The sequence below is a fragment of the Symphalangus syndactylus genome, chromosome 9 (genome assembly GCF_028878055.3).
Source record: "Symphalangus syndactylus isolate Jambi chromosome 9, NHGRI_mSymSyn1-v2.1_pri, whole genome shotgun sequence".
Taxonomy (NCBI): Eukaryota; Metazoa; Chordata; class Mammalia; order Primates; family Hylobatidae; genus Symphalangus; species Symphalangus syndactylus.
The window spans coordinates 22,844,863-22,858,493 of NC_072431.2; the positions used below are offsets into that span (position 1 = coordinate 22,844,863).

A 13,631-nucleotide genomic window follows, 5' to 3' on the forward strand; every position below is an offset into this window, starting at 1 on the left:
TGACTTTGAATTGTCTTTGTGTTATCTTTCTTTCTAGAATGATGTAAGGGAGACACAGAAGACTCTTGTTGAACAGCTCCTGTCTTTGTTGAACAGCTCCCCAGGGCCTCCTACCCGCAAACTGCTTGCTAAGAATCTAGCCATACTTTATAGTATTGGAGACACATTCTCCGTTTACGAAGCAATCGATAAATGTAATGATCTTATTCGTAGCAAAGATGATTCTCCAAGTTATCTTCCCACTAAGCTGTAAGTGAAACATTAAAACAGAACAGAAAACAAAATATTGCTTCCTGTTGTATTTTTGTGAAGTACCCATAGTACTTGACAATTTGAAACTGAATACAAACTCAGTTTTACTCATTTTACAAATCTAACTTAAAAAAGAAACCAACACTTTTCATGTTAGTTGCTGAGAAACAATTCTACAAATACTTTAGACATATTTGAAGTCTAGATTTGAGATTCAAAACATCTTCCTAAAATTTTAGCAGTTGAGTGTTAAAGATATTTTAAATTCTTCACATTTTTGGATGCTTTTATAATTCATTCTTTGTTACGAAAATTGATAAAAATTCATGTAGAAAAGTATTTGCTAAGATCCTAAAAAGAACAGCTTAGTTTCTCTGTAGGATTTAGTTCATTTTATCACCTGTTATCTTTAAAAAGGCAATGAGCCACGTAATATTTCTTTTTTTTTCTGTTTTTTTTGAGACAAAATCTCTCTGTCCACCCAGGCTGGAGTGCAGTGGCATGATCTCAACTCACTGCAACCTCTGCCTCCTGGGTTCGAGCAGTTCCCTTGTCTTAGCCTCCCAAGTAGCTGGGACTACAGGCACGTGCCACCACTTCAAGCTAATTTTTGTATTTTTAGTAGATATGGGGTTTCACCATGTTGGCCAGGCTGGTCTCAAACTCCCAACCTCAAGTGATCCACCCACCTTGGCCTCCCAAAGTGTTGGGATTACATGCATGAGCCATTGCACCTGGCCACCATGTCATAATTCTATAAAGTTTTTGTTGGTCTAATTTTTACCTTATAACAGAATGTATTCCCTCATAAAGTTTTCAGATTTCAAACTTGAGAACATTATTTCTTGTTTTTATTTTTATCTTTAAGCTTATCTTTTTGTTATATGTAGCTGAGTTCTGTTGAAATATTTTGTAGAATTTTGTAACAAATTTGAGGGTGTGTAATCTTTGGGCTGAATAATAGAGTAATCACAGATTGATACATCCTTATTATTGAAAGTATAATCATATTCACCTAAGCGTCGTGCCTTAGGATTTAACCACAGAATAGATTCTTAGAAATTTTATCCTTTCAAAGCAAAATTTAAAATAGTCACTTTTTCAACAAATGATGCCAGTATAACTGTATGTCCACATGCAAAAGAATGAATTTGGACCCTTCCATTACACCATGTATAAAAAAATTAACTCAAAATTGATCATAGTTGTAAGTGTAACAGCTAAAACTATAAAACTCATAAGAAAAAACAGGGGTAAATCTTTGTGACCTTTGCTTTGGCAGCGTTTCTTAGATACAGCACCAAAAAGCACAACTGACAAAAAATAGATGAGACTTCATCACAATTAAATATGTTTGTGTTTCGAAGCATAATACAAAGAAAGTAAAAAGACAACCAAGAGAATGGGGGAAATTTTTCAATAGTTATCCTTACATATCCTAAGATCTTTTTTTTCCTGTTTTTCCAGCTGTGACTAATTTCTAATTTAAATGTTGTTTCAGTGCTGCTGTGGTATGTTTGGGTTCCTTGTACAAGAAGTTGGGTAGAATACTGGGTAACACCTTTACTGATACAGTGGGGAATATTCTTAAAGCTATGAAGAGTGCAGAGGTAAGTAATTACAAGTTCAGCCAAAGAATGAAAAGACAGCATTTTATTGGTTTATGCTTTCCTGAGCAAATCAAAGAGCCTTACATATGACAAGCATATGTAGATAGGAATATAAATATACCCATAAATTAATATTTCTAGGTGATGTACAATATGTACTCTGTATATTGAATCCCAGTTAGAAAAATAGTAATGCAGCAGAATTTCATGTATTCATATAAATCCAAGCGGGCGAAAACTAACGTATTCCACTTACAGTCCCATCCCTGCTCTCTCCTCTCACTCCACCTTTTCTATTTGATAGTACTTACTGGTGTCAGTGCAACTGCTTGTCACCAGGGACTACATAGTTGATAAACATTGTATACCTTATGGATAGATGAGTTACTGTACTAGCATCAGAAGGTAGTAAGGAATATAATCTGAGGGGAAAGAGTGTAGAGGATGTGTGACCAGATCCAGATGACCTTTTAATTGCCAAGGGAGTATATTTTCAACTGTATCCTCGTTGAAATACTTGTGTCACTTACTCCTCTGGAACACCCTTTGTTTTTGAGACTGTCTCTTCACTTGACTTTAAGATACTAAGATACTGTAATCTCTTGCCAACTGTGGTTTTACTGGTTTTGAAATGAATGCATTTATATGTTTGTTTAGCAAAAGGTTTAAATCCGTGGTCCCTAATATGTAAGGACAACTTAGCACCTTTAAATATAAAAACATGGACATGGTAGTTCGCACCTGTAATCTCAGCTACTTGAGGGGCTGAGACGGGAGGATCACTTAAAGCCAGGAGTTTGAGACCACCTGGGCAACATTGGAAGACGCTGTCTCTACAAAAACATAAATTAGTTGGGGTATGGTGGTGAACACCTGTAGTTCTAGCCCTTCAGAAGACTGAGGCAGGAGGATCACTTGAGCCCAGGAGTTCAAGGCTGTAGTGAGCTATGGTCATGCCACTGGACTCCATCCTAGGTGACAGAGCAAGACGCTGTCCCTTTTTTTTTTTTTTTTTGAGACGGAGTCTAGCTGTGTCGCACAGGCTTGAGTGCAATGGCGTGGCATGATCTTAGCTCACTACAACCTCCGCCTCCTGGGCTCCAGCAATTCTCCTGCCTCGACCTCCCGAGTAGCTGGGATTACAGGTGCATGCCACCACGCCCAGCTAATTTTTTGTATTTTTAGTAGAGACGGGGTTTCACCATGTTCACCAGGCTATTCTTGAACTCCTGACCTCAAATGATCCAGCTGCCTCGGCCTCCCAAAGTGCTAGGATTACAGGCATGAGCCACCATGCCCAGCTCAAGACTGTGTCTCTTAAAAAATAGTTATTTAAAAAAAAAAAAATCTAAAAACACCAAACTGGTTACTCTTGTTACTTTATTTACAAAAATAATCTAGAGAACAGCTCTGAAGTAGTTTATAGAAATGTTGGACAGTCACACACACATTTTTAAAAAATGTAACAAGGCAAAACATGGGAAAATTCCAATAAAAAATAGGTTAAATTTTAAGAAGGATATAGCTGATTCAAGAACTTTAAGAATTGAAGACTCAACATAAAACTGATGAGAAAACTTGCTCATCAGATCACTTCTCAGCAGTAGTTTCCCAAAAGATTGAAGAAAATGATTAAGGAGAACAGATTTTTTTTAACACCTGTAAGTCTGTTTTTATTTAAAAGCAGATATCGGTAAGAAATTTTATTTACTGAAATACAGTCATTTTAAACTTTCTTCCTCCTAATTCCACTGGTTAAGCTATAATACTTTTTAGGCCCCTTGGTTAATAGAGGATTACTCTATAGTTATGAAAATGTTGTAAGTTACCGATAAGTATTTTGTTTCTCCCCTATTTTTAAAAATTTTTTAACTAACATCCTTGAGCTATATTCCCTACTTTTGATCTTTGATTTAGTTGATCAGGTACCACAACATTTCAGCGATGTCCACACTCACCAGTGATACACAACATTTGGAACTGGAATAAAAGAAAAGTTCTGAAGTTGCTTGTTAGCACCATTTTATTATGTTCACCTATGACTTTTAAGTGCCTTTAAACAAAGATAAATTAACAATATTACTATGAAATGATTCTTGATGCTGATCTTTGTCTTCCTCCAACTCCAACTTATCTACCTTCAGTGGCCCAACTTCCTGGGATATAGATATGATTTGAGGCATTTAGTGAAACATTAATAAAATAAGCGGCTACTATTTCTTTTTCTTTTTTTTTTTTTTTTTTAAAGACAGGGTCTGGCTCTGTCACCCAGGCTGGAGTTCAGTGGTGCAGTCTGTACTCACTGCACCCTCTACCTCCAACTGTACCCTCTGCCTCCCACTGCACCCTCTGCTTGCCAGGCTCAAGCCACCCTCCCACCTCAGCCTCTCAAGTAGCTGAGGCTAGAGGTGTGCAGTACCACGCTCCCACCTCAGTCTCCTGAGTAGCTGGTACTAGAGATGTGCACTAACAGGCCTGGCTAAAATTTGTATTTTTTGTAGAGTTAAGGTTTCACCATGTTGCCCAGGCTGGTCTCGAAGTCCTGAGCTCAAGCAATCGGCCCACCTTGGCCTCCCAAAGTGCTGAGATTACAGATGTGAGCCACCGCGCCCAGCCAAGCAGCTACTATTTCTTGACTGTTTACTGTGTGCCAGGCACTGTGGTGAATGTTTACCCATGAGGTTCATCTTATCCTCATTTTATAGATGGGGAAATAAGTAAGAACAATTTAAAGTCACAGAGTTACTACGGGTCACAGAGAAGTTCAAACCCAGGTTTTTTCAGTTCTAAAGCCAAGACTTTTAAACTGTGAGTTAAGCTATTCCAACCAATAAATAATAACAAAGTATAGCTACCAAATCTATTGAACATTTGTTGTATGTCTGGGCTTGTTGTAAGCATTTTTTTGTGTATGACTTATTTATTCCTTACAACAGCCTATGAGGGATACTATTACCTGTGTTTTTTAGATGAAGGAACAGATTCACCCAAGGTCCTATCTAGTAAATGGCAAACCCTGCATTTTTAATAGGTTAGCTTAGACTATAGCAACTATTTATTGAATGCTTAATGGCATGCAAGCTTTGTGCTAGGCACTTTTCATGTAATTTTGTTTAATCTTCACATCAACCCTGTGAAATTTGTATCATGTTGAAATTCAGTGTATACAAGTAACTTTTCAAATAATATTTTATAAAATAGTAACTTGTTTCTTGATGTCAGAATGGGTTGGTTAGTATGTACAGAAGTCTGGGTATTTCTTCAGTATGAGAGACAGATATCAATGTTTAATCCTGTTCTTTGCAGTTCAATTATTTTTCCTATTTAGTTTTTTTTCTTTTTGGTAGTCTCAAGGCCGATATGAGATTATGCTAAGTCTGCAAAATATATTGAGTGGACTAGGAGCTGCCGCTGCACCTTGTCACAGGGATGTTTATAAAGCTGCTAGATCCTGCTTAACAGATAGATCCATGGCTGTTCGTTGTGCTGCTGCAAAGGTAAAATGATCTAATAAGCAGACTTTAAAAATTAATATAAAGAAGAGTAAGTCAGATTCTTTGTTAAAGCATTAGTAAAAGCTACATGATCGTGGTAGTCAGCTAGGACTATCTCATTTTAACATATGAGGAAACTGAGGCCCAGAGTTATATGAATTTCCCAAGGTTCAAAGAGTTAGCAACACATTGTCAGAGGGTAGGAAGTCCAGGTTTCCAGAATCTTAAGTATTCATTCTACTCTACTATGTTTTCTCCCTAATTGTGTAAATTAAAATTTACATGTGAGGTATATGTTGTTTCAAAGTGATTTTTTGTTTTATTTTTAATTTATAGCTTCTTAACATAGTTGGTAAGAGAATACAGTAAAGTTTTTTTTTGTTTTTTTTTTTTTTGAGACTCTTTCGCCCAGGCTAGAGTGCAGTGGCGCAGTCGCGGCTCGCTGCAAGCTCTGCCTCCCGGGTTCACGCCATTCTCCTCCCTCAGCCTCCCGAGTAGCCAGGACTACAGGTGCCCGCCACCACGCCCGGCTAATTTTTTTGTGAATTTTTAGTAGAGACGGGGTTTCACCGTGTTAGCCAGGATGGTCTCTATCTCCTGAACTCGTGATCCGCCCGCCTCGGCCTCCCAAAGTGCTGGGATTACAGGTGTGAGCCACTGTGCCCGGCCAGAGTTTTTTTAATGTTGGAATTATTCTCCCAGTTGTTCATAGCTAATAGATTGATTCTAAAGGCATTTTTCATAACCTGTGGAGTTAGAAATGGGTTCTCCTCCCACCTTTTGCAGGTTCATTCTCTTCTATAATATAATCTTTATGACTTTTAATAAGTATTCATTTATTATTCCTGTAATCATAATAGATACTTTGAATTTGTATATTATTTGTTATACCCTGATAGTTTCTGTAACTTACATAGCTCTGAACCTGACATTTGTATTTTATTTTTCATTAATTTCTCTTTGTCCAATTGAATAGTGTCTCCTTGAACTTCAGAATGAAGCCATCTTTATGTGGAGTACAGACCTGGACAGTGTGGCCACACTGTGTTTTAAGTCCTTTGAAGGTTCCAATTATGATGTGCGGATTTCTGTTTCAAAGTTACTAGGCACAATATTAGCTAAAGCTATAATTTCTCAACATCCAGGAACAGGTAAATACATGTAATTATTTTCAAAGTATCTTCTGTAATTTTTTCCCCAGTTGATAATAAACAAATATATATAGTGTTATTGCTACCCATTATAAATCAGTCTCAGGCCAGGCATGGTGGCTCACGCCTGTAATCCCAGCACTTTGGGAGGCCAAGGCGGGTGGATCACCTGAGGTCACGAGTTTGAGACCAGTCGGCCAACATGGTGAGACCCGTCTATACTAAAAATACAAAAATTAGCTGGGTGTGGTGGCACACGCCTGTAATCCCACCTACTTGGGATTACAAAAATCACTTGAACCCAGGAGGCCGAGGTTGCAGTGAGCTGAGATTGCGCCACTGCACTCCAGCCTGGACAAGAAGGCGAGACTTCATCTCAAAAAAAAAAAAAAATCAATTTCAGTTCATAAACATTGCTGTAGGTCCTGAGAGTTCATTTGCAAACAATTCAGTAAAAATTTGAGGAAAATTTACAAGAACTCTTGAAGTGTGGTGTACTTTATTCAATCATTGTCTTCCTTTTACATTACGGCTTTTTTGTGTGTGTGACAGGGTCTGCTGTCACCCAGTCTGGAGAGCAATGGTGCCATCTCAGCTCACTGAAACCTCTGCCTCCTGGTCTCAAGTGATCCTCCCACCTCAGCCTCCTGAGTAGGTGGGACCACAGGCTTGCACTGCCATCCCTGGCTAATTTTTTATATTTTTTGTAGAGATGGGATTTCACCATGTTAGCTTTGCTGGTCTCGAACTCCTGAGCTCAGGTGATCTGCCTTCCTTGGCCTCCCAAAGTGCTGGGATTACAGGCATGAGCCCCCACCCCCCAGCCATGGCCTTATTTTTATTTTTTATTTTTTTTAAGTAATTGTGAAGTGTTATCCAATAAACGATATGATCTAAATACTGAATTTTCTTTTTTTAAAGCAGCATGCATCTGACTACATATATTTGGCTTGCCATATTTTAGATTGGTACAACGGAGCATATAATGTAGATAATTCTAGATACTTGAAGTTTATTGTGTTTGGACAGTTTTGCTTTGTCTTAGTGATTTCGTTGTTATTGTTTTTGGAAACAGGGTCTCACTCTGCCACCCAGGGTGGAGCAGTAGTGCAATCACAGCTTACTACTTTCTCCACCCCAACCCCAGAATTAGCCATTTCTCTAAGGAGTTCTGCTTTTGAATCTTTTGAATAGTCAAATAGAATAGATATTGAGTGTGAAAGAGAAGTCCAGGGTGACTTTATGAATTTTGGGCTCAAAACCTGGAAGTACAGAGTTGTCATCAACTGATATGAGCAAGTGTGCAAGTAGAGCAGGCTGTGTATGTGTCAGGGAGGAGGATCAAGCACTGAGTTTAAAACAATTTGGAACATTAAATAGACATCGAAATAGGGATATCAAATAGACGGATATGAGAGTTTGGTGTTCAGGAGAGAAGACCGGACATCAAATTCATAAATTTTAGGAATAAATAAATTTATTTATTTTAGGAATAAATTAATAGTGATTATTCAGGAATCTCTAATATAGAGATGGAATTTAAGCTATGAGATTGGATAAGATCACAAGACAGTGAGTATACATAGAGAAGAGCAGACCAGGTACTAGGTCATGAGTTTTCTGTCGGAGAACACAAGGAACCATTGAAGAAGAAAAAACAAATTTCCAGTGAGAAGGCAGGAAAGAAAGCCAAGAGAGCATGTCTTGTGGTCTTATCCAATTTCAGGCCATCTTAAAGTATTGCCAGATACATTGCATCATAATTATAAATGATAATTTTACAGTGGAAAAATGTGGCAGACTTACATTGTGCACATGTTCAAAGCGAGTATCATCTGTGTAGGGACAGACTGACACCACACCTGGCAGTGCTTTTTGATGTTATGCATTGAACAGGATATAACACACTTACGTAGTTCTCTGTCAAAAATTTGGAGGAAATACCAGACAAACTCATATCAAGGGCCATTCTATAAAACAACTGGCCATAAGTGTATTCTTCAGAAGTGAGAAAGTAATGAGGAAAATGTGATGAATCCAGGTAGATGCAGTCATGCGTAGCTTAGTAATAGGGACACATTCTGAGAAATGCATCATGAAGTGATTTTGTCATTGTGGGAACATCATAGAGTGAACTTACACAAATCTAGATGATATAGCCTACTGCACACTAGGCTATATGGTATAGACTATTGCTCTTAGACTACACACCTCTACAGCATGTTACTATACTGAATACTGAGAAAACTAATACAATGGTATTTGTGTATCTAAACATGTCTAAATATAGAAAAGGAACAGTATAAATATGATATAAAAGATAATAAATGGTACACACCTATACAGCACTGACCATGACTGGAACTTACAGGACTGGAAGTTGTTCTGGGTGAATCAGTGAGTGGTGAGTGAATGTGAAAGCCTAGGATATTACTGTATACTACTGTAGATGTTACAAACACTGTACAGTTAGGCTATGCTAAATTTAAAAAATGTATATTTTTCTTTACTAATAAATTAGCCTTTGTTTATAAGTTTTTTACTTTATAAACTTCTTAATTTTTAAAACTTTTGATTCCTTTGAATATTTTTATAATAACATTTAGGGGCCAGGTGCAGTGGCTCATGCTTGTCATCCCAGCATTTTGGGAGGCCAAGGCGGGTGGATTGCTTGAAGTCAGGAGTTCAAGACCAGCCTGGCCAAGATGGGGAAACCCTGTTTGTCTACTAAAAATGCAAAAATTAGCGGGGCGTGGTGGCATGTGCCTGTAGTTTCAGCTGCTTGGGAGGCTGAGGCATGAGAATCACTTGAACCCTTTAACATGGGAGGCAGAGGTTTCAGTGAGTTGAGATGCTGCCACTGCTCTAGAAATAATAGTAACATTTAGCTTAAAACACAGATACATTGTACAGCTGTACAAAAATATTTTCTTTATATCCTTGTATCCTTGTTCTATAAGCTTTTTTCTATTAAAAAATATTTTTTTTAACTTTTAAACACACACATTAGCCCAGGCCTACACAGAGTCAGAACCATCAATCTCACTGTCTTTCACCTTAATATCTTGTCCCACTGGATGGTCTTCAAGGGCAGTGACACACACGCATGGAGCTGTTATCTCCTGTAATAGCGATTCCTTCTTCTGGAATACTTCCTAAAGGGCCTACCTGAAGCTGTTTTGCAGTTAACTTTTTATAAATAAGAGTATACTTTAAAATAACAGTAAAAAGTATAATAAATACATAAACCAGTAACAGTTGTTTATTATCAAGTATTACGTACTTTACATAATTACATGGTCTTTACTTTTACACGACTGGCAGTGTAGTAGGGTTGTTTACATGAACATCACCACAGACACGTGAGTAATGTGTTGGAATGTCACGAGGCAATAGGAATTTTTCAGCTCCATTATAATCTTACAGGACCACTGTCATATATGTGATCTCTGTCATTGAACAAAATGTCCTTATGTGGTATGTGACTGTGTATGAAAGTTTATTATACTATTCTTACAGCTTTTTTTCTAATTTTGGGTTTTTCTAATAAAAAGTTTAAAATATGTATTTATGTATATCCAGATTCCATTTACTCCACTTTAACTACCTTGATCCAAGTCACTATCATCTCTTGCTTACGTTAATAAATCACTCCTAATGATTTTCCCTGCTTCTATCTTTACTCCCCTCTATCATCTTCTCTCAACACAGCAGCAGCATGACAGATTATATCACTTATCTGCTCACGGTCCTCCACTGGCATCTCATTTCAGTCACAGCCTTATTATAATGACCTACAAGGTCCTATATCTTCTGCCCTCTCCCCATCCTTACACTCTGACCTGTCTCCTACATACCCCCTCCACTGCTCCATCCACATTGCTCTGTATAAACTCACCTGGCATCATATAAAGGCCTTTTTGTCATAGCCATTTCCTCTGCCTAGAACACTTTTTCTCCAGATACCCTCATGACTAATTTCTTCCCTACATTCAAACTGTGTTAAAATGTCACCGTTTCAATGAATCTTACCCCAATACCCTATTTAAAGTCACAAACTACACTTCACTCTACCCCATATTCCTGACCTCATTTTGCTCTGTTTTCTGCATGGTTTTTAATCACTATTTAATACACATAGTCATGTATTACATTTATTGCTGTCATCTTCTTAGAATTTATGATCCACAGAGCATGGATTTTGCACTATTCAATAATGTTTCTTCCCCAAATGCCAAGTTAGATTTTCATTTGTCTCAGATGGTTTTCTTTAGGCTAGGGAGGAGGTTTTTTTGTTCATAACTGTAACAAAAGTTTATTTCTGTACTCTTGTAGAGGGTCAGAGCCTGTGACCATTAATTTTCAAGGGAGAAATGGTTTCTTCTTTTTTTTTAGGGAGATAATATTATCTAGTCACAGGGAGAAACCCAGCTGTGTCAAACTGAAGTCAATCTTAAACATTCCTGCCTTAATTAATCTCTTAGTTATTGTAGGCTAAGAGCCAACTGAGTAGTTTTAATGAATTTAGCTTTGATTTCTTCAGAGACTGAAGGAATAGCAAAAGTTTTATTGCCAACAGAGAATTTTAAAAAATAGGACATTTACATTATGTAAATTTCTTTGAGAGTTGTACAGCATTTGGAAAAATAAAATTATGATTTTGGCATTTTCCATGTTTCAAAAGAATTTTCAAAGCATTGTACAGCATTTTCATTTGTGGAGGACTAGGGCAGTCCTATTTATGTTTTTCCCCTGTTTTAGAAGACAGTCTTTTAACTTCTTTGAGGAAAGGAAGCAATAGATCATGATCTTAGTCATAGTCTTTAAGATGTTTTTGACATGCACTTCAGGGTCCATTCTGATTTGACCTCTGACCTCTTGTGTGACTTTGTGTATTACTGGGTAGACTGTTCTGTAAATTTTGCATTTTGTTTGATTTTTTAGTTTATTTTTGTTTCTATTAACATGCTTTTTGCAAATCAAGAACTTGCATTAAAATTTAGTCTGTAAAATATGAATCACAGTTTTGTTCTTTGTCATAGCAGCCTCACGTCAAAGCATTCGCAGAGTATCTTTGGAGGAAGTTCTGGAATTACTAGGAACAGGGTTTCTACGTGGGAGTTCAGGATTCCTTCGAGCCAGTGGAGATATGCTGAAAGGAACCAGTTCAGTCAGTAGGGATGTTCGAGTTGGAGTTACTCAGGTTGGAATCACAAATCAGTATCTAAATCTAACTCTTACTGGCCTGTAATGAAAGTTTTAGTATCTGACTCCACAGAAGTGGTACTATGCAAGGTCAACACTTATGCTCTCATATCTATAAATAGATATAAATGGTAAGGCCAAAACATTTTTTATAAACTAGGTTGCAAGTAAGAGAACCTTATTACCTATAATGTGTTTTGCGTTCCTAATAATGGAACATTTTAATTTTCTTTGAAACACAAACATTTTTTGTTTCTAGCTGTTGTGCTTTCATTTATCTTGTGGTTTAACATGTTTTCCATTGTATTTGTGTGTGCTCATACAATTCAGATTTAAGCTATTAGGTACATAATTGTTTAGCATAGGTGAAATAACCAATATTTGTGGCTTTAAGCCTCAAGGAGTACAGCATGTAGTTTACTTCAGTGCTTAAATTTTTGATCCTAAACAAATTTTAAGAGGTAAACTCTTGGAAGAGTTATCTTACAATAAAACAAAGAAATATCTGCCTTCTTTCCTTGGATTATCTTTTTTTTCCAAACACTGTTATCATTCAAAGCAAACTTGTATTTTTGAAAAATTCACATGTATTGTCATTGTTTTATACTGTATATAGTCTCCACGAAAATATGAGCTTGCCAGTATAATTGTAATTAAACTGCGTGTTTCTAAGGAACAGATTACTTAAAACTACTTTATGGAGTAAGACAAACCATTAATGTTCATGAAAATAAAGAACTAAATTTCCTTAGAGTTATAATGTTGGAGTTAATTCTTATAATGTTGGAGTTAATTCTTATAATGTGTTTGTATGTTTAAATTGAGATTTCTTGTTCAGAATGTTAAATCTCTCAGCTGTTGTTCACAGAAACCACAGATACATTTTACATGTTAGCTGGGTGTGCTGACTATCCTGAAACTGCAGTCTGACCAAAATAAAACAGGGGGGTAACATAAATGAAGTCTTGATTGAAAGACTATGCACTTCAGGCCAGGCACAGTGGCTCACGCCTGTAATCCCAGCACTTTGGGAGGCCGAGGCGGGTGGATCACGAAGTCAGGAGATCGAGACCATCCTGGGTAACACAGTGAAACCCCGTCTCTACTAAAAATACAAAAAAAATTAGCCGGGCTTGGTGGCGGGCACCTGTAGTCCCAGCTACTCGAGAGGTTGAGGCAGGAGAATAGCGTGAACCCAGGAGGCGGAGCTTGCAGTGAGCAGAGATTGCGCCACTGCATTCCAGCCTGGGCGACAGAGCGAGACTCCGTCTCAAAGAAAAAAAAAAAATGCACTTCAGTTCTGGCTTAAACAAAACAAAATGGTGCTATGTTTATATATTTCAAGTGGCATAAATTAGGAAAGAATACAATTTATAGGGAATAAGAAAAATATTAATAAATGCTGCATGTTTTGTGGGGGGGAATACAGAATTGAAACAATTTAATATTGAAAATAAAACTCTTTTCCTTTTTAGGCTTATGTGGTATTTGTTTCAACACTAGGAGGAGCTTGGCTAGAGAAAAATTTTGCTGCCTTTTTTTCTCATATCCTGAGCCTTGTGTCACAGTCACACCCTAAAGCCACCCAAACTCAGATTGATGCCGTCTGCTGTCGCCGTTGTGTTTCATTTATTCTTCGAACTACTATAGGTGGTCTTCTTGGAGAAAAGGCTCAACTTGCTGCTGTAAAGGATATTTGCCAGGCCATCTGGAAGCTAAAGAAAGTTATGGGTATGGATCTCTACTAAGACAGTTTGTTTAACAGTGCTAATGGAATTGTCCCTTTGGGAAAGCTAGACTGATATATAATACTATATTAATACAGAAACCTTGAAGGCTGATAGAAGTTCCTCAGAATTCATGTTGTACTTCCTATAGAATTTAAGATAAATTATTTTTGAAACAGTCTATCTCAGTTC

At 37.3% G+C, this 13,631-nt stretch overlaps 1 protein-coding gene across 13 annotated transcripts in view; it reads left to right on the forward strand.

The window, feature by feature from the left end:
* HEATR5A (HEAT repeat containing 5A) overlaps window positions 1-13,631 on the forward strand; it is a 134,988-nt gene that overhangs the window by 19,472 nt on the left and 101,885 nt on the right. For 10 of the 13 annotated variants that reach the window (XM_063645890.1, XM_063645888.1, XM_055291586.2 and 7 more), the window contains 6 exons: window positions 38-249; window positions 1,754-1,862; window positions 5,210-5,359; window positions 6,333-6,507; window positions 11,550-11,710; window positions 13,188-13,443. In XM_063645890.1, the coding sequence (XP_063501960.1) occupies window positions 38-249; window positions 1,754-1,862; window positions 5,210-5,359; window positions 6,333-6,507; window positions 11,550-11,710; window positions 13,188-13,443 (1,063 nt within the window). The remainder of the gene's footprint in view (window positions 1-37; window positions 250-1,753; window positions 1,863-5,209; window positions 5,360-6,332; window positions 6,508-11,549; window positions 11,711-13,187; window positions 13,444-13,631) is intronic. The other 3 variants (XM_063645894.1, XM_063645897.1, XM_063645896.1) reach the window with 1 other exon arrangement.